Here is an 18,864-nt window from a genome sequence, read left to right on the forward strand (position 1 = left end):
ATGTCTAGAGAGAGAGGGGGAGGGAGAGGAGTAAATATACGTACAGGCGACTGGTGAGTGAGCAAGCGAGCGAGTACTGGTAACAATAACAATGCACATCTGAGCTCGCTGCCGGGCTCGCTGGGAGGGATCCACTTTTGATGCAACTTCATTTTCCATCGCCGCTACCTCCATCATCACCACCCCTGCCGCTGCCACACTGGCCGGCCGGCCTCTCGCTTGCAGGAGCCGGGCGATGGACGCAGCATATGCAGCAAGGCTGCTGCTGCGGCTTCCATTAATGCCACCAGTATCAATGTGCAAGCAAACAAACATTCCTCTACCCCATCTTTTCAACCGCATGCAGCATTCAAAGGAACAGAACCAAAACTTCTTCTTCCTCCTCACTCCCGATGAGCAGAGCGAGCATCATGAGCTGCTGCCGCCTATGTGTGCGCACAGTGGCCAGACCACTGACCAGCCAGCTGCGAGTAAAACCTTAAGGCTTCTGAGGTCTGAGCCATAGTGGGTCGTGAGATCAGATCGCTCTGCGCGCAGGGTTTAGCTGGATTTGTGCACGCTCCTCACTTCCGTCCAGGGTGGTACACCCCTTTCTCCAAGCGAAGTAAAGCAGTGAATCAACAATCACCAGTTTGGCTCGGTCAAACTTGCCCAAGATCCAGCCCAGGGCTGCCCTGCAGGTGGTGGTAGTGGTCGATTCACAGATATAGATGCAGTTGCTGCCTGCTAGCTAGCTTAGGGTTTTGGCATGCAGGTACTCGTCGAGATGCCACCAGCTGCAAGCAACATATGCATATGCATCAAAACAGGAGGCAGCGCTACATATCTGTAGCCAGACTAGTGCAGTACCCTGCTGGGGTACGGCCCTAGCTATATATGAGTATGCATCAAATGTATGTAGCGTCATAGCCTGTAGCTTTGAGTACCAAGAAAGAAAGAAAAGGAAAATACTCCACAACAGGGGAAAGAACTGATATAAAACTAGCAAGAAGCGAGTCATAGCATGCTGGTAGGACTGAAGGGAGTAGATGATGAGGCCTAGAGGCAAAAGCATGCATGAATGTATGATAAAACTATATATTTGCTTTATAGTGTGGCAGTGATGTGGAGATTGGCTATGGAGTTTGAATATTATGGAAGATTCTGTTCCATATATGACAACCTGTGCTCTGATGATGTGTTTGCAGTAGACATTTTATGAGTACATCACATGACCTTTCCCATCCCTCACATGTGGCCCACTGCATTTGTGGCCAGGTCTAGATCTATCTTTGACTGGGAAATATGTATTAAATAATCAAGGGAGCAAGAGCGAGAAAAAGCTGATGAGAGAGAGAGAGATCGTCACATTTCATATTTAAGATATGCATGTACAACCCCTCAAAAAAAAGAGAGATGTATGCAGTACAATGTAGAGACAAGTGAGATGTGAAACAAAGAAAAAGAATGCCATGGTTCTTCTCTAGATCAGGCCCACATTATCTCATCATCATCTTGATGACACCATGCACACATATGCTAGATGCCGTTAAAAACCAGTTTTCTAGACAATATCGTGTTCCACAAATGTCTGTCGTTCCAAGATTCCTCTGAAACCATACAGTTCTTTATCATATCAATGCATTGTTGCATGCAAAAGATACTGTGTATGGCGCTTAATTAAACGAGCCTGCATGCGATTTGCTGCGACGCTCTTGTCTGCATGTTAAACAACACCATCTGTATTCGTGCAAATGAACTGAGAGAGGATGCTACTAGAATAATGAGGGCGTATATAATACTCGGTGGAGATGGCAGCACCTTTGCAAAAGATCGTGGAGCCGCTTGTTCTTTGCCCAATCTACAGGCATAGAGCTCATGTGATCAAAAAGAAAGAGGGGACGTGGTGTGTATGCCCTGCCTCTGCTTGCCTTCTCAGTCCCGGCTCTCTAGGCCGCATAGAAAACAGCTGCATCTTGGACTCTAGCATGATTGCCACTCACAAACCTGCAATAAGCCTTGTGAAGGATTAGACAATCAATTAGATGCACTCGATTAAAGAGAGATCTAGACGTTTATGCTGTCCTATAACCTAGCTCTGCGCACATAGATAGATTAGATTAGACTTGAATGGTTATGTACAGCACGGTACTGGCACATACTAGATGCATTGATCTCAGCCATGCATGTGTGCGCTACGTAGGTCCACAGCTAGTACATCTTTCCAGGTTTCTTATTAGGCATGTTTGTATGTTTGTCCCTTGGTGTGTACTGCTGTACGTACGTACTAGGCTAGCTAGTTACTAGTAGTAGTCACTAGTCGCTACTACAACACTAATGCATGGTACGCTAGAACTAGAGCTAACTGGGCAGGCAAGGCAGATGCATGGGTGCAGAGATGGATCGCGTCTTTTGCCGTGGTTGCATTCGCGGACAAAAGGTTTGATTCTTCTTTCACCACATCTATGCATGCACAAGAGCTCTTTTATCTAGGAAAATGGAAAAGCAGGGGAAAAGACACTCCAAAGATGGGGAGGTTGATAGACAAAGGAAGCTTTTCAGAGAACATTTCCCTCTTTTTCATTCTCAAGGGGAGAGAAAGATGAGAGGAAGAGGGGAGGGGGTCAGGCAGAGGTCAGAGCATTAAGGTGGAAACTGATTAAAGTCGATCTCATCTGTGCATGCACATAAAGGAGGGCTGTAAAGATGTGATTTACCACCACTCGTCTGTATAGCTTTTCCCTCCCCAAGGACTTACACATGTGCATGCACACATCTCTCCTCTGTCATGTTCTGCCGTGGGGTGTGTGGGTGGGGGTGGTGCCTCTGAACGCTAGATTTAGATGTTTCTACACCTTGATAAACTAATGCCGGCCGTGCATGATCTAAGCAGGTATTGTGTACATAGAGGGCCTTTTCCAGACATGAACAGCTTAGATGCAGAGCATTAAACTTGGCTTCCACTGACCTTTCAAACATTTAAGCTACCTTGATCTAAGCTAAAGCATCACAGCATGAAGCCATGAACTGAAACCTTCTACTAGTAGTTTGCTATATCGCTCATGGATGAAAAGGAGCAGCATGCATGAATGGGTGCATGAAGAGGATGGATCAAGTCATTTTTGCACGGCGTCATCGGCCATCTCCTACGGCTTTGACGACGCAGGCAAGCAGGCAGCCGGTGACTGCACGGCGCGAGGTGGCCGGAACAATCAAGCCCATCCCTGCCCGTGCATGGCTCTGCGTCATGGGCGGTCGCAAGGGAGCAGGGCATGCGTCCAACCTCGTGCACTGCACACGTGAGTGGACGCCAGGGCTCACATCCGTGAAGCTTCCAATCTCCATCTCCCTCTCTCCCCCCTCTCCCCTCTCTCTCTCCTCTCATTTAAACTCGAGCTTGCGCATCCTAGCTACCAATGTGCAGCACTGCATGGCATGTGGGGCGCGCGTATTGCAGTCCAGTCCAGGACTCCAGGGCAGTGCAGTGTATCATCCTCTCTTTCTCTCTCTTACACACCACACTTCACCATGATACTGCTGTCCCTTTCTCTCTCATCTCTCTCTGGTGACTAGTATCATAGTATGGTACTGGTGTATATCTCTTCTCAGCCGGCCGGCCAGCCAGCAGGGTCACAAGTGCATGGCCGGGGACTCTCGATGCCTGCCCGGTCTCCTGTTGCTCCCCACATGGTGTCACATGCGCCGATGCCTCCTCTTCCCTTCTCCTCTCTTCTCTGGTCGCACAAGCCAACAGTTTCATATGTTTGCCCAGCATTGCTGCTGCTTGTGCTTGTGCTTGTGTGTGTATTTACTGTTTGGCCGATCTGGCCTCCTGCATGCATGATGCATCCATCCATCCATGCGGTACAACGGAAAGAAAAGTTTTTTTACTGTTCCTACGGCCATGCCCCATGCATAGAGCTTGCTAGCCATTTCCTGCCTGCTCTCGCCGAATCTAATCATGCCTGTCTTGGCATCGGCCACTCACTCTCCTTTTACCCTAGAGGAATATATCACAGTGTGCTGGTAAAAGGTGAGCTGGAAATAAGAGCAAACTAATAGTATGTGTCAAAAGAGTACTGGCAGATAGGTAGTACCTCCTACGCAAGCTCAGCTTTAAGGGCGCCAACCGCTACCAGTCAAAGAAACATGTATGGACTCAATTAACTCATGGTTTAAGAAAAAGAACATGTATTGAATCGTGCTGAAGTCCAGTTGGTAGCCCCTGGGGAGAAGATCATGACAGAATTAAAAATGTGCAGGCATGCTTCAGCTTCAGCAAAATGGACAGTAAGTGATATACAGATGTAGGAGCATGTTTTAAGAAGGATACAAGACCATTTAAAGCAGGCAATACCTGTTTGAGCCACAATTTATTGAGGTGGAAAAGAAGCATTTTCAGAGCACTTGTATCAATAAGTCAGAGTTCATGTGGTATAGTATATCTGGAAAGGGGGGTAGATGAAGATGCTGCACTCACTATGATATAATAAACGCGGTGGTGGTTCCATCGCGTAATGAGCCCTGGACGGCTCTGAGATGTTTCAGGCTTGCCTGCTTACGGAAGTGGATTAAAAGCCACAACATTCACCGCCGCAGTTGCTGCTAGTGCTAGTTGAGAAGCTGGTCCCAAACGGATGCAATTTTTTACTGCAAACTGAGGTAGCAGCCTGATCGCATGGTCCTCACGATGTGAATGTTTCTGTCGAGCTCCTTGAAGCACGCATTTCCAGATCTTCATCTTGGACGTGCTGCAATGCACAAATATCATGGCCTGGTTTACTAGCATATATAAGGGTCGGTGAATTAATCATACTTCTCACCTTGGTTTATTTTCTTCTGAAAAAGACTCAGCTCAATCTGCACATATATGGATTACACCAAAGAGTGTTTTTACAGTGATCTAGGCCATGATATATGGATTATTTTTTGAAGAGATGTGTACAGTTCTATGCTAACCACTAAAGCTGATCCTAGTATTGAATAGCAGAGTAGAAAACAGTCCTAACTAATCGCAAAGGCAAGTAAATGGCACCCCAAAGGGTAATACCGGAAATGCCAACATATAGCAGGAGCAGCAGCAAGCACTAACATGGGATGCTTCTCTGAAGCACAAAAGAGAACAGGTTCAGGTCCAGGGGCTAGGCAAGTGCATATGCAGGGAATTAACCAAGTGATGGAGGAATGTTGCAAGCAATGATTGTCCTAGCAAGCTCCTTTGACACATACATATGTCTCACTAGATTCTGATGCAAAGATTTAGATCTCCACAGGCAAAAGCAGCCGGGAGTAGCAGTAGTGAGAGGAGCAGGGCGAGAAAGGTGAGAAAAAGCTAATTGGAATCATCAGAAGTTGCCAGCTTTCAGAACCCTGTGGGTCCAGCTTGGATCAAGGAGAATCATGCATGCATTTGCATATTGCCCAAAGCCCTCCAAAGATGAGGAGATTTCTAAAAGCCTGTAGACTCCATATACTGTAACTTATCTACCAAAAGAATGTCTGTCTTGGACATGGTAGAGAAAGATGGTGCCTGTCTTGGTGCCTGTCTTTATAGGGAAAAGGAGCAGCAACATATGCTGTCCTGCCACACACTTTTAGTTAATCAGCTGGTAATTACCAGTACACCAATCCTAAGTAGAAGAATCCAATGTGCCTACTTGCAGCAACAGCAGAAGAAGCAATCGATTAGATTAACCTCGTTTTCTTCTCAAGACAAGTATATCCCTTAATTTTCAAGATCATATACCAAAGTCTGCACCATGTGTACATGCACTGCTTGTCCTCTGTGGTCTACATGCATGTATGACTCAGATTTTCAGAAAGCTCAGACGTATATGCTCTGGGGTTGTACAGTACTAGAGCTGATGTACTCTAGTCTACCGTCTACATGTACAAGACAGACTTGTATAATTGCGTTGTAGGGAGCTCAAGTAGATACGTACCTACCTACCACGGTGCAGCCCATGGGCCATGGAGACGATAGAGGCCAATAGTAAATCCAAGCAGAGCTGACAGATTCCTCCTCCTCTTGGTTCAAAAGCAAGTAAAACGACCGGCTCTGAAGCTGGAACGTGAAGCAGTAAACAACAAGGCAAACTACACAGGTAGCCTGAGACTGGGAGCCCGCATACAGGAACAATCCCGTCGTCTCCGTCGATCATGTGCTCGGGGCGCAGGAAACCATTATCGTGCGCGCCCCACCTCAAAAGAGAAGAGAGAGGCAAAGAGGTAGACAGATGATAGCCAAAAACTCCTCAGGTGGTTATTTCCGAACAGAGGGAATAGTAACTAACCAGCTGGAGAACAATGATATTGGTGAGGTACATGATGGCAAGCAAGATCAGCTGCTCAGCTCAAGCCCAGGGAAGGAAACTCCTCAGACTGTGGTTAGCTTTTGATTATGCTTGGTGCTGCAACCCTACCCAATCATTGTTGCCTTGGGTGCTCTGCACTTCCTCAGACTGAAGGCCCTGATCTGGTGTTCCAAGTATGTGATTGCATGATGGGCGGCCATACTTCAAGGTTGTTCCATTTCAGTGTTTCAGATAAGAAGGCTTGTATGTTGGGTTCCATAATGCAGATGCAGACTGTAAGATCCCAAACAGCTCAGGAACAGCTGGATCACTTGAAGTTTTTCTTGGTCAATACCATCCAGGAGCTTGTCAGAGGGCAGGACTCAAACTGTCATACCGATCATCTGGCATCCTGCACGAGATGCAAGTTGCCATTAAATAACTCTCAGGTGATGTCTTTTCTCATAGGAAATAAGAAGCCAGGTCTCCAAAGATACAGCAAGAACCCAACATGATGAGTCAGGGCGCAATGATCACAATAAACTTTCAGGAAAACAACGAAACTAAATTTAGGAATCTAAATATGAATACAGTTACATGATTAGCCGTTGTCACGGACACCTTTGAACAGGAAAGATCTAGAGCTTCAAGCACTTCTTAGTACAGGAAAACAATAGTACTAGCATTCAGCAAAGAAACGGTTACATTTGTTTCTCAGAGGACCTATGTGGAGTGAAATGGAGATGACATACTTGGCTTCCTCATCAACTTCCTCCGTTCTCTGGCTCATCAGCCTCAGCACCTGTTGCTTCGCCTTACCGGTCTTCCTCCAGCTGCCCTTGTCAACAGAATCAGAGTCCAAAACGGATTCAGAATCGGATGATGATGACGATGTGCTGTCCCTTCTGTGCCTTCTCTTCTTCTGCTTCCCTTTGGGTCGCCGCTTCTTGTTCTCTGAATTCGAAGAACTGCCACTTTCAGAAGAATATCCAGAGCCGGTAGCTGGTGATTCAGTGTCCGAGTCGAACAGTCCTCACTGTTATGCCGATCTGAACCATTATGTGAACGGTTTTTTCTCTTACTTTTTCCCTCCCTTCTTGTAGATTTTTCCTTCTCCGTCTTTTTTTCCATCAGCTTCTTCTCCTCCTCCCTCTCCTTTTCAAGATCAGGATCACAAATTGATAGGACTCTAACACAGTGGACTACGTCAACTTGGGGTTTTCAAGCTGCTGTGTCCTTTAAGGCCATAATATGTAGGCACAGTCGTTGTTGCACTCATATCTCTAGTAACCAAGCTGGAAACACCTCTGAAATTGGGAATATGCATCACCGGAAGAAGTTGGTGAAGCTTTTGGTTTCACATGGTACTGCAGCCTTCTCCATACTCGCCAGATACATCTGTATCTTGGCTTCATTCCTCTCTTACCAGCGGCTTGGCCCCTCTTCCTTCTGCCCATAGGCATTGACATTGCAGGCAGCAGCTGCAGCTCCATGTTCAGCTTGAGCACTGCTCAATCCGTTCGCAGCTGATAAGGCCTTCAACATGCACATCAAATGTGACGATGTGTAATTTTCAACTGCATCACGATAAACGTTGGTGTTCTTCCTCCTATTTCTTTGTCGGCAACTAGCAAATGACCCTCTGGCCTCCCGCTATCTTCCTTGGTTTCTTGCCTTGCCTATCCTTCTACCCATCCACCCAGTGTGTCTTGTATTCTCCAACTATTAAGCCGTTGCGGAAAGTGAATGTTGGCGATTGTCTTCTGTATATCGACATATACGTTGTCAGCTTCACCTGAACCTTTGACTGTTGTGACCCTTTGGTACACGGCTGCACGCATCCCAGTCCAGGCAGATGTGACTTTCATGTAGTTAAGGATCTGAGATGGGCACCCAATATCAAGTTCACCAATACACAAATTTGCAATATAGAACAGAAATTCATATAGTCCTGAACGTCAAGGATTGGGCATGAAAAATCATTTGAATCACAAAATTTAAATATCATAAACAATGAGCTCTTATCAGATTACCTAGTCTTCTTTGCAGACAAAACTTCGCTGGAACAGCAAGAGGTGGATGAGGTTGACCAAAATAGCTTCTGCCCCCATCACCTGCACAATTATAAGAACACTTCATTAAAACTGAATACATGCCAAGCTGGTTGATACTATATTAATGAAATGAAGCACAGGCAGCACATGTCTTCCAGCAAAACTAAGGCGATCATTTTTACCGAACATGGAGCAGGCATTCAACAAGCTTGGAGCAGGCATTCAACAAGCAGGTGCAGGAAGTAGACACAGACATTTGGACGATTGTTGTCATTGTATCAGTGTCATTAGATCATCCATAATTGATTTTTCCCTAGCACCACGTGATGACATCATGCCACAGCATTGCCTGCTTTCTCCTGCGCCACAACAGATGTTCTCACCTCACTTCATCCGCCACAGCCAGGCATCCAATGTATCACCAACTGCCCTTTAACAGTTAAGACACATAAGCATGCTCTTTCATCTTTAAAAGACAATTTCTCAAAAAAAGAGTTGGAAAATGATCAGATTCTAAACCATGCCAATGACAACATTATCTTAATCACATTAGGATTCGTGCAATTTAGCTTTTGAAAAGGCACAAAGAGAACAAAACATGCATTGCCATGTTTCTTCATACTCATAAAAAAAAGTGAACGACGCTCACGAATCTATCTTTTTTTGTGGTTAGAGCTGATGAGTTAAATACACTGCATGATGAGCCAGCTAGAAAACTGTGTGCAGAACACTGGATGTAAATACATAACAGGAATAACATCCCAAACCAAGAAATCAACACTGTTTTTCTCATATACACTCAACAAGACACTAATTGACAAGCCCATCGCAATCTGCTAAAAACGCACACAAGATGGAAGGAAAAACTTCCAACAGAGAAATCGTTCGATGCTCAAGAAGTTTTCATTCTCTCTAAAGGATTGCGGAGAAGAGGATCTGGTTGGTGTCTTCATTCTCCCCATCCGGACCCCCTGCAAGTGAAACCACGGCCAGTTGGAGTGAGTTCCCCATCACAAAATCCAACGAACTGCTGCAAAGCAAAGAAAACCTACCTGCCATTGGCTTCAGCTGATCAGTCCACTCGTCGATCACCTGCAACGTAAACAAAGAGTAGCGAACAAATTCATCAGATCTCTCACGGCCTGTAGCTAGATTGCGGGTTTTTTGGGTGGGGGGTCACCTGCTTGAGGCTGGCGTAGGCGGCCTCCTCGTCGTCGGTCATGAGGGGCAGCCCGGAGGAGGCGAGCAGCCGTTGTGTGGCGCTCCGCTGCGCAGCCAGGCTCGTGCGCATCATGTCGATCAGCTCCTGCACACGCACGCAGGATCACGGGATCAGTAAACCTGGAAGAAGGTGTGGAGGATTCGAGAAGGGGATCTGACTGACCTGCTTCTGGGCGAGGAGGTCGCGGCAGAGATCCTTGAGCGCAGCCACCTCCTCTTGCACCCGCTTCACTCGCCCTACCAGTTTCGCCGGGTTTGCCTGAATGAAACCGTCACCCAGATCCTGTCATGGAAGGAAGCGGCTAGAGAGGAGAGGAAGGGGAGTTTGATTACTAACATGGTCGGGGTAGGAGGCACGGAACTCGAGGTCAAGGCGGCGCTGGACGTCGGCGAGGGTGTTGCTGGCGCCGACGAGCGTCAGGTACACGTCGTTCACCGCCGGGTGGCGCCGATCAGCAGCCATGATTTGTTTGGGTCAATGGAAGTGAAAGCAGGGATCTCTTCTTCCAGCCACTGCTAGCGCTTGGCTTTTAAATTGGGATGGAAGGGGATCCCACTATCCTGCAAGGAAACCTAAGGTATATTGGTTAGTGATGACGCAATTATATCATTTCATCTTTAGTTAGAAAAATGAATGAAATTCGGGCGTTATGATTCTACTGTAACGGTAATATAAGGAAATACTCCCTCCGTCCAGAAATTCTTGTCGGAGAAATGCATAAAAATGGATGTATGTAGAACTAAAATACATCTAGATACATCCATTCCTCCGACAAGTATTTCCGGACGGAGGGAGTAGTATTTAGTCGTTGCTAGGTGAAAAATACACTTCTAGCGCTACGAAATTGTATATTAGGCGGTATCAGGGAATCACAAATAGTACTGCTTGTAGTAAGCAAATCCAATACCAAAGGTATGATTTCACAGATAAGCTTTCGCATATATGAACTGAACAACTATAGCAGAAATTGCTTTTCTTGCGACTAACTGATGTAATGAATATCATAGTTAAAAGAACACATTACATTGCATTAAAACCTAAGGTTGATTGTTAAGCTAAAGCAACACAGGAGCAACTTAGAAGAATTCACTAGCTATCCAAAGGCATTTAATTTGTACCAAATGCATAACTTCCACAGTGCCCTTTTATGAAGAGAACCTGTAGTAGAGCACCCCAGTTGCATCGCACTAATAATCATCAGCCACAAACCAACAATAAAGCTCCTAGAGGAACCACCAATTGAAAATGTTGGCCAGAATCCAACCGCATATCCAAGTCAATTTTATATATAGACTGTAAACCAATGATTTGCACAACACAAAAAATACAACAAAGCCACGGCTTGATGACAACAAACAAGAAAAAAAGTGGCGAGCAAAGTTACTGAATAAGTCAGCATTTGATAACCAGATCTACATGGCTTAAGAGTAGACGTTCTGAATTAAGCAATTTGCAGATATCTTATGGAGTTATGGATTTCAAACCAGAGGTTCCACTACATCCATTCCTTGCAGATACAAACAATATCTCAACAAATATCAGAAACTCAATTAGATCTGTCACCGTACCGAAAAAATGGGAAATAAGCACCCATGCTCGGTTGGAATTAATCCACAGAACTAGTTACGTGTATCCCTGAACCAAACCATAACTGTGCAAAGGAACACGCTAGTATCGACCAGAAACTGCTTACACGAGCCAAACAAACGCGATTAGAAACCTAAACCTGTAACAAATCACTTCTCACGGTCACAGGGGCGACTGTTTGAGCATACGTGCATATGCAGATGGGGCAACCAGTAGCCACCCCGCTCCGACCCCCAACCCCCACCGAATCCTCCGCCCGTCTAGCGCGAGACAGCTTCAACTCGGGCCACCGCAAGCCGGTGAATCCCTCGATTCCGTAGCCTAGCTAGGGTTTTCCGGCGAATCCAATCGAAACGGAACTAAGACGAGAATGCAGAGGAGGGGAAGAGGAGGAGGAGGAAGCTCGCTTACCGATGGTAGCGGAGCGGATCCCGGGAGATCGCCGAGGAGAAGAGAGCCGGTCGCCGTCTGGGTTTAGGCGGGGACTCGGCGGGCGGGAGGAGGGAATTCGCGGCTCTCCGGGCTGCTTTTTGCCTGTGGCGGCTCACAGTGCGCCGCAAAACGAGCACTCGTTTTGAACGGGGGAGAGACACCCAGACAGAAACAAAGTATGTTTATAGTCTTTCTGATTTTTCTGAAATATATACTCCTTCTGTACACTGATACTTATAAAACTTTTTGCAGTTTAATTTCTAAGCCATTTTTTTCAGGGGTTAAGGAGTTTTTATTCCAAATTTATAGAGTTATATAGTAGACCGGCAACAATTCCTCAATGCATGAGGGTCCTTGGTGTAAGAGCATCTATAGCCACACCAGTTCAGCTTCACTTTCCTCTTCCTCCACCTCCTCCTCCGAAGAGTCTGGAGGTAGGCCGAACGCAATTCGAGCGGCGCGCCTGGCTCGGATCTCCTGTAGGAGCTCCAACCACCGCTCCAGAGTGAGCATGACGTATGTGGTGATCCGTTGTCGGGCCATGACTACCAGCGGACGGCGAGCTCGAGCGGATTGGAAGGTGGCAGCGTGGATGGGAGGGAGGGTGGAAATGGGACCGGATAGGGTTGAGGTTCTGCCATCCGGCTTAAATAGCTGGATTTGGAGTCCGGGCGGCACACCGGAGCGTCGGCATGAATGCATCCTCACCAACTATTGTGTTTAGACATGTGTCCATGTGAGTCCTGCTCGTCAGTCCGACGTGGTGGACACGCCCGAGGGCGACCAGGCCTCCTCATATTCGTCACAGATATGGGTTGGATATGAGGGTTGCCGGAATATAGGGACGGTATGAGTGATGGAAATATGCCCTAGAGGCAATAATAAAATGGTTATTATTATATTTCATTAATCATGATAAAAATTTATTATTTATGCTAGAATCATATTGACCGGAAACTTAAATACATGTGTGGATACATAAACAAATACCGTGTCTCTAGTGAGCCTCTACTAGACTAGCTCGTTGATCAAAAGATGGTTAAGGTTTCCTAACCATGGACACGAGTTATCGTTTGATAACGGGATCACATCATTAGGAGAATGATGTGATGAACAAGACCCATCCGTTAGCTTAGCATATGATCGTTCAGTTTATTGCTACTGCTTTCTTAATGTCAAATACATGTTCCTTCGACCATGTGATCATGCAACTCCCGGATACGGGAGGAATGCCTTATGTGCTATCAAACGTCACAACGTAACTGAGTGATTATAAAGATGCTCTATAGGTATGTCTGAAGGTGTTTGTTGAGTTGGCATGGATCGAGATTGGGATTTGTCACTCCGAGTATCGGAGAGGTATCTCTAGGCCCTCTCGCTAATACATGATATGTCTCCAACGTATCTATAATTTATGAAGTATTCATGATGTTATATTATCATTCTTGGATGTTTTACAATCATTTTATAACAACTTTATATCATTTTTTGGGACTAACCTATTGACCCAGTGCCTGGTGTCAGTTGTTGTTTTTTGCTTGTTTTTTACATCGCATGAAATCAATATCAAACAGAGTCCAAACACCGCGAAACTTTTTGTGGATTTTTTTATGGACCAGAAGACATCCAATGGGCCAAAGAAGCACCTGGGGGGTGCCCCGAGGGGGCACAACCCACCAGGGAGCGCCTATGGGCCCAAGTGTTGGGGAACGCAGTAATTTCAAAAAAATTCCTACGATCACGCAAGATCTATCTAGGTGATGCATATCAACAAGAGGGGGGAGTGTAATCTACGTACCCTCATAGACCGAAAGAGGAAGCGTTATGACAACGTGGTTGATGTAGTCATACGTCTTCACGATCCGACCGATCCTAGCACCGAAGGTACGGCACCTCCGCGATCTGCACACGTTCAGCTCGGTGACGTCCCACGAACTCTATATCCAACTGAGGTCGAGGGAGAGTTTCGTCAGCACGACGGCGTGTTGACGGTGATGATGAAGTTACCGGCGCAGGGCGTCGCCTAAGCACTGCGACGATATGACCGAGGAGGAAATCTGTGGAGGGGGGCACCGCACACGGCTAAAACAATTGTCAACTTGTGTGTCATAGGGGTGCCCCCCTCCCCCGTATATAAAGGAGCAAGGGGAGGGGGCCGGCGGCCTCATAGGGTGCGCCCCAAGGGAGGAATCCTACTCCTACTAGGAGTAGGTTCCCCCTTTCCTAGTCCAACTAGGAGGGGAAGGAAAGAGGAGGAGGGGAGAGGGAAAGAGGGGGCCAGCCCCCAAGCCCTAAACCAATTCGGTTTGGGCCTAGGGGGGCGCGCCCCATAGCTCCCTTGTTGCCCTCTATTTCCACTAAGTCCCATGAAGGCCCATTGACCCCCCGGGGGGTTCCGGTAACCTCCCGGTACTCCGGTAAATGCCCGAACTCGTCCGAAACTATTCCAGTGTCCAAACATAACCTTCCAATATATCAATCTTCATGTATTGACCATTTCGAGACTCCTCGTCATGTCTGTGATCACATCCGGGACTCCGAACTACCTTCGGTACATCAAAACACATAAACTCATAATACCAATCGTCATCGAACGTTAAGCGTGCAAACCCTACGGGTTCGAGAACTATGTAGACATGACCGAGACTCACTTCCGGTCAATAACCAATAGCGGAACCTGGATGCTCATATTGGTTCCTACATATTCTACGAAGATCTTTATCGGTCAAACCGCATAACAACATACATTGTTCCCTTTGTCATCGGTATGTTACTTGCCCGAGATTCAATCATCGGTATCATCATACCTAGTTCAATCTCGTTACCAGCAAGTCTCTTTACTCGTTCCGTAATACTTCATCCTGCAACTAACTCGTTAGTCACATTGCTTGCAAGGCTTATAGTGATGAGCGTTACCGAGAGGGCCCAGAGATACCTCTCCGAAACACGAAGTGATAAATCCTAATCTTGATCTATGCCAACCCAACAAACACCTTCGGAGACACCTGTAGAGCACCTTTATAATCACCCTTTTACGTTGTGACGTTTGGTAGCACACAAAGTGTTCCTCCGGTATTCGGGAGTTGCATAATCTCATAGTCTGAGGAACATGTATAAGTCATGAAGAAAGTAGTAGCAATGAAACTATAACGATCATGATGCTAAGCTAATGGATGGGTCATGTCCATCACATCATTCTCCTAATGATGTGATCATGTTCATCAAATGACAACACATGTCTATGGTTAGGAAACATAACCATCTTTGATTAGCGAGGTAGTCAAGTAGAGGCATACTAGGGACAATATGTTTTGTCTATGTATTCGCACATGTACTAAGTTTCCAGTTAATACAATTCTAGCATGAATAATAAAAATTTATCATGAAATAAGGAAATAAATAATAACTTTACTATTGCCTCTAGGGCATATTTCCTTCAGTCTCCCACTTGCACTAGAGTCAATAATCTAGTTCACATCGTCATGTGATTTAACACCAATAGTTCACATCTGTATGTGATTAACACACATAGTTCACATCGCATGTGACCAATACCCAATGGGTTTACTAGAATCAATAATCTAGTTCACATCACTATGTGATTAACACCCAAAGAGTACTAAGGTGTGATCATGTTTTGCTTGTGAGAGAAGTTTAGTCAACGGGTCTATCACATTTAGAGCTGTATGTATTTTGCAAATATTCTACGTCTACAATGCTCTGTACGGAGCTACTCTAGATAATTGCTCTCACTTTCAATATGTATCCAGATTGAGACTTAGAGTCATCTGGATCGCTGTAAAAGCTTGCATCGACGTAACTCTTTATGACGAGCTCTTTTATCACCTCCATAATCGAGAAATATTTCCTTAGTCCTTACTAAGGATAATTTTGACCGTTGTCCAGTGATCTACTCTTAGATTACCATTGTACCCCCTTGCCAAATTCATGGCAAGGTACACGATAGGTCCGGTACACAGCACATCATACTTTATAGAACCTATGACTGTGGCATGGGGAATGACTTTCATTCTCTTTCTATCTTCTGTTGTGGTCGGGATTTGAGTCTTACTCAACTTTACACCTTGTAATACAGACAAGAATTCCTTCTTTGACTGATCCATTTTGAACTCTTTCAAAACTTGTCAAGGTATTTACTCATTGAAAAACATCTTATCAAGCGTCTTGATCTATCTCTATAGATCTTGATGCCCAATTTGTAAGCAGCTTCACCGAGGTCTTTCAATGAAAAACTCTTATTCAAGTATCCCTTTATGCTATCCAGAAATTCTATATCATTTCCAATCAACAATATGTCATCCACATATAATGTTAGAAATGCTACAGAGCTCCCACTCACTTTCTTGTAAATACAGGCTTCTCCAAAAGTCTATATAAAACCATATGCTTTGATCACACTATCAAAGCGTTTATTCCAACTCCGAGAGCTTGCACCAGTCCATAAATGGTTCGCTGGAGCTTGCACATTTTGTTAGCACCCTTTGGATCGACAAAACCTTCTCACTAAAAAAAGACACATCCGTGACATTTTGGGCCGAACGAAAAAAAATTTGTCATACTTATGACACTTCTATGACGATAATTGTGACAAAACCCGGTATCATCATAGATGTGGTGGGCTCCCACTTCTATGATATAAAATGGGCTTTTCGTCCAGGGCGGGCCAGAGACGCAGCTGCATGACATTCTTTGGGTCATCCATGACAGAAAAAAACGTGGTAGAAGCGAGGGTGAGGAAAATATCGGGGTGTTCCCGGTTACGGTGGGTGGTCGGGGCCGAGCGATGCACGGAGGTTTGCACGTCTCTCTCGTACACGCACGCGCGTGGGTGCGAGGCGTTGGGCTCTAACTGAACCCGAGCGAGGCGTTCGCCTACTGAACCCGAGCGATTGCACTGCAGGCTACTCGTTACTCAACTCGAGCGATCGATCGATGGCTGTTAACTAAACCCGATCGAGTGATTCCTTCGCTACTGCTGCTAACTAAAGCCGATCGATGTTGCCTATGGATGAACAGTGAGCGTTGCAGGGGGTTTGGATGAACAGTTCCCGGTGGGGGTGGATGAACAGGACCCCGTGGTGTTGCCTCTGGATGAATAGGACCCCGATCGATCGAGCCGGTTGGGGCTGGATGAATAGGACCCCGTGGAGGGCTGGATGAACAGGATGACCCCGTGGAGGGCTGGATGAACAGTAGACGGTGGAGGGGTGGATGAACAGTAGCCCGTGGAGGGGTGGTTGAACAGGAGCCCGTGGAGAGGGGTGGTTGAACAATAGCCGGTGGAGTAGCGCGTGGTGGAGGCTGGATGAACAGGAGCCCGTGGATGAACAGTCGCAGGTGGAGGCTGGAGGAGGTCGACGGTGGATGAAAAGTAGCCCGTGGAGGCTGGAGGAGGTCGACAGTGGAGATGAACAATATCCCGTGGAGTCCCGTTTTGCGGTACGCCACACGCCTCCCGATGAATAGGACCTCCGTTTCGACCGTAGTGCTCCAACACAAGTCCGTTTCCTCCGTTTTGCGGTACGCCACACCCCTCCCGATCAACAGGACCCCGTTTTGACCGTAGGAGGTCCAACACAAGTCCGTTTCCTCCGTTTTGCGGTATGCCAGACCCCTCTCGATGAACATGATCCTGTTCCGAACGTGGCTGGTCGAACAAAAGGCCGTTTCCTCCATTCTGCGGCACGCCAGGCCTCGTTTCCATCGGCTGTTCCGTCCAAGCCCTCCCGATGAACATGACTATGCATTCCGTTCCGACCCAGCTGGTTGGCTCCCCATGAACACGACAACGATGCTGTTTCTCCGTTCCGACCCAGCCATGTACACGAGCCTTGACCGTACGTATGCGCGAGTAGGCGTTCGAGACCCCGCCCGTATGTACGTACGTGGTCGTATTTTCTTTCTTGCACACTGGCCGCTGTACGTACGTGTACATGCTACGTGTGCGCCTCTACTACGACACGTGCGCGCCTCTACATCGACCAGTATGTACGTACACGTTCGCGACCAGAATGACAACGCTACGTACGCTTCGACCAGGTGGGTCCCAACTGTCAGGCACTTCCTTGCGTGCGAAGATGTAGATGGTGGGTCCCAGCAGTCAGGGGGAGAATCTTTTTTTTGTGCGGACGCACTTCCTTGCATGCGAAGATATAGCTGGTGGATCCCAGTAGTCAGGGGAAACGTTTTTTCGTGAAATACAGTGGCCCGTCCGGTGGGTCCCTGCTGTCAGGTGGAGGAATCATTATTTTCCGCATAATAAGGAGGCACTTCCTTGTTGCGGCCATGGACCCAGCTGTCAGCCTCTCCACGTACAGTCCACGTCCGATGGAAGTCATTCCTTGACCACGTTGATGATGTCTACTACACAACCTTCTTGTTGTAGATGTTGTTGGGCCTCCAAGTGCAGAGGTTTGTAGGACAGCAACAAATTTCCCTCAAGTGGATGACCTAAGGTTTAGCAATCTGTGGGAGGCGTAGGATGAAGATGGTCTCTCTCAAACAACCCTGCAACCAAATAACAAAGAGTATCTTGTGTCCCCAACACACCCAATACAATGGTAAATTGTATAGGTGCACTAGTTCGGCGAAGAGATGGTGATACAAGTGCAATATGGATGGTAGATATAGGTTTTTGTAATTTGAAATTATAAAAACAGCAAGGTAACTAATGATAAAAGTGAGCGAAAATGGTATTGCAATGCTTCAAAATAAGGCCTAGGGTTCATACTTTCACTAGTGCAAGTTCTCTCAACAATAATAACATAATTGGGTCGTATAACTATCCCTCAACATGCAACAAAGAGTCACTCCAAAATCACTAATAGCGGAGAACAAACGAAGAGATTATTGTAGGGTATGAAACCACCTCAAAGTTATCCTTTCTGATTGATCTATTCAAGAGTCCGTAGTAAAATAACACAAAGTTATTCTTTCCATTTGATCTATCATAGAGTTCGTACTAGAACAACACCTTAAGACACAAATCAACCAAAACCCTAATGTCACCTAGATACTCCAATGTCACCTCAAGTATCCGTGGGCATGATTATATGATATGCATCACACAATCTCACACTACTAGGGAAAACCTTATACACAGAATGTTAACAGTAGCATTGTACAAAATCAAACGCTACTGCTACTTAGTAGCAGCGCGTGTAAAATAACCACGCTACTGCTATGACTTTAGCAGTAGCGCGTACTAGCAAAAAGCGCTACTGCTATGTTTGAACTGGCGCACATGGCTAGCCCAACCTAGCAGTAGCGCGTATAC

At 46.3% G+C, this 18,864-nt stretch overlaps 1 protein-coding gene and 1 pseudogene across 2 annotated transcripts; both read right to left on the minus strand.

Moving 5' to 3' along the window:
• Nucleotides 1-6,777: 6,777 nt before the first annotated feature.
• Nucleotides 6,778-8,750, minus strand: LOC123044026 (uncharacterized; annotated as a pseudogene).
• Nucleotides 8,751-9,043: 293 nt separating this feature from the next.
• LOC123044027 (uncharacterized) lies at nt 9,044-11,725 on the minus strand. 2 transcript variants are annotated; one of them, XM_044466644.1, is made up of 6 exons: nt 11,547-11,725; nt 9,885-10,108; nt 9,711-9,806; nt 9,507-9,632; nt 9,379-9,418; nt 9,044-9,297 (listed from the first exon to the last, which is right to left on the minus strand). In XM_044466644.1, exons 2-6 carry the CDS (start codon nt 10,008-10,010, stop codon nt 9,239-9,241), a joined length of 447 nt encoding a protein of 148 aa, XP_044322579.1. In that variant the 5' UTR covers nt 10,011-10,108; nt 11,547-11,725; the 3' UTR covers nt 9,044-9,238. The 2 variants fall into 2 exon arrangements, with proteins under 2 accessions (XP_044322579.1, XP_044322578.1); XM_044466643.1 differs by having other exon boundaries at nt 9,885-10,120.
• Between the last annotated feature and the right edge of the window lie 7,139 nt (nt 11,726-18,864).

Source organism: Triticum aestivum, chromosome 2B (assembly GCF_018294505.1).
Source record: "Triticum aestivum cultivar Chinese Spring chromosome 2B, IWGSC CS RefSeq v2.1, whole genome shotgun sequence".
NCBI lineage: Eukaryota > Viridiplantae > Streptophyta > Magnoliopsida > Poales > Poaceae > Triticum > Triticum aestivum.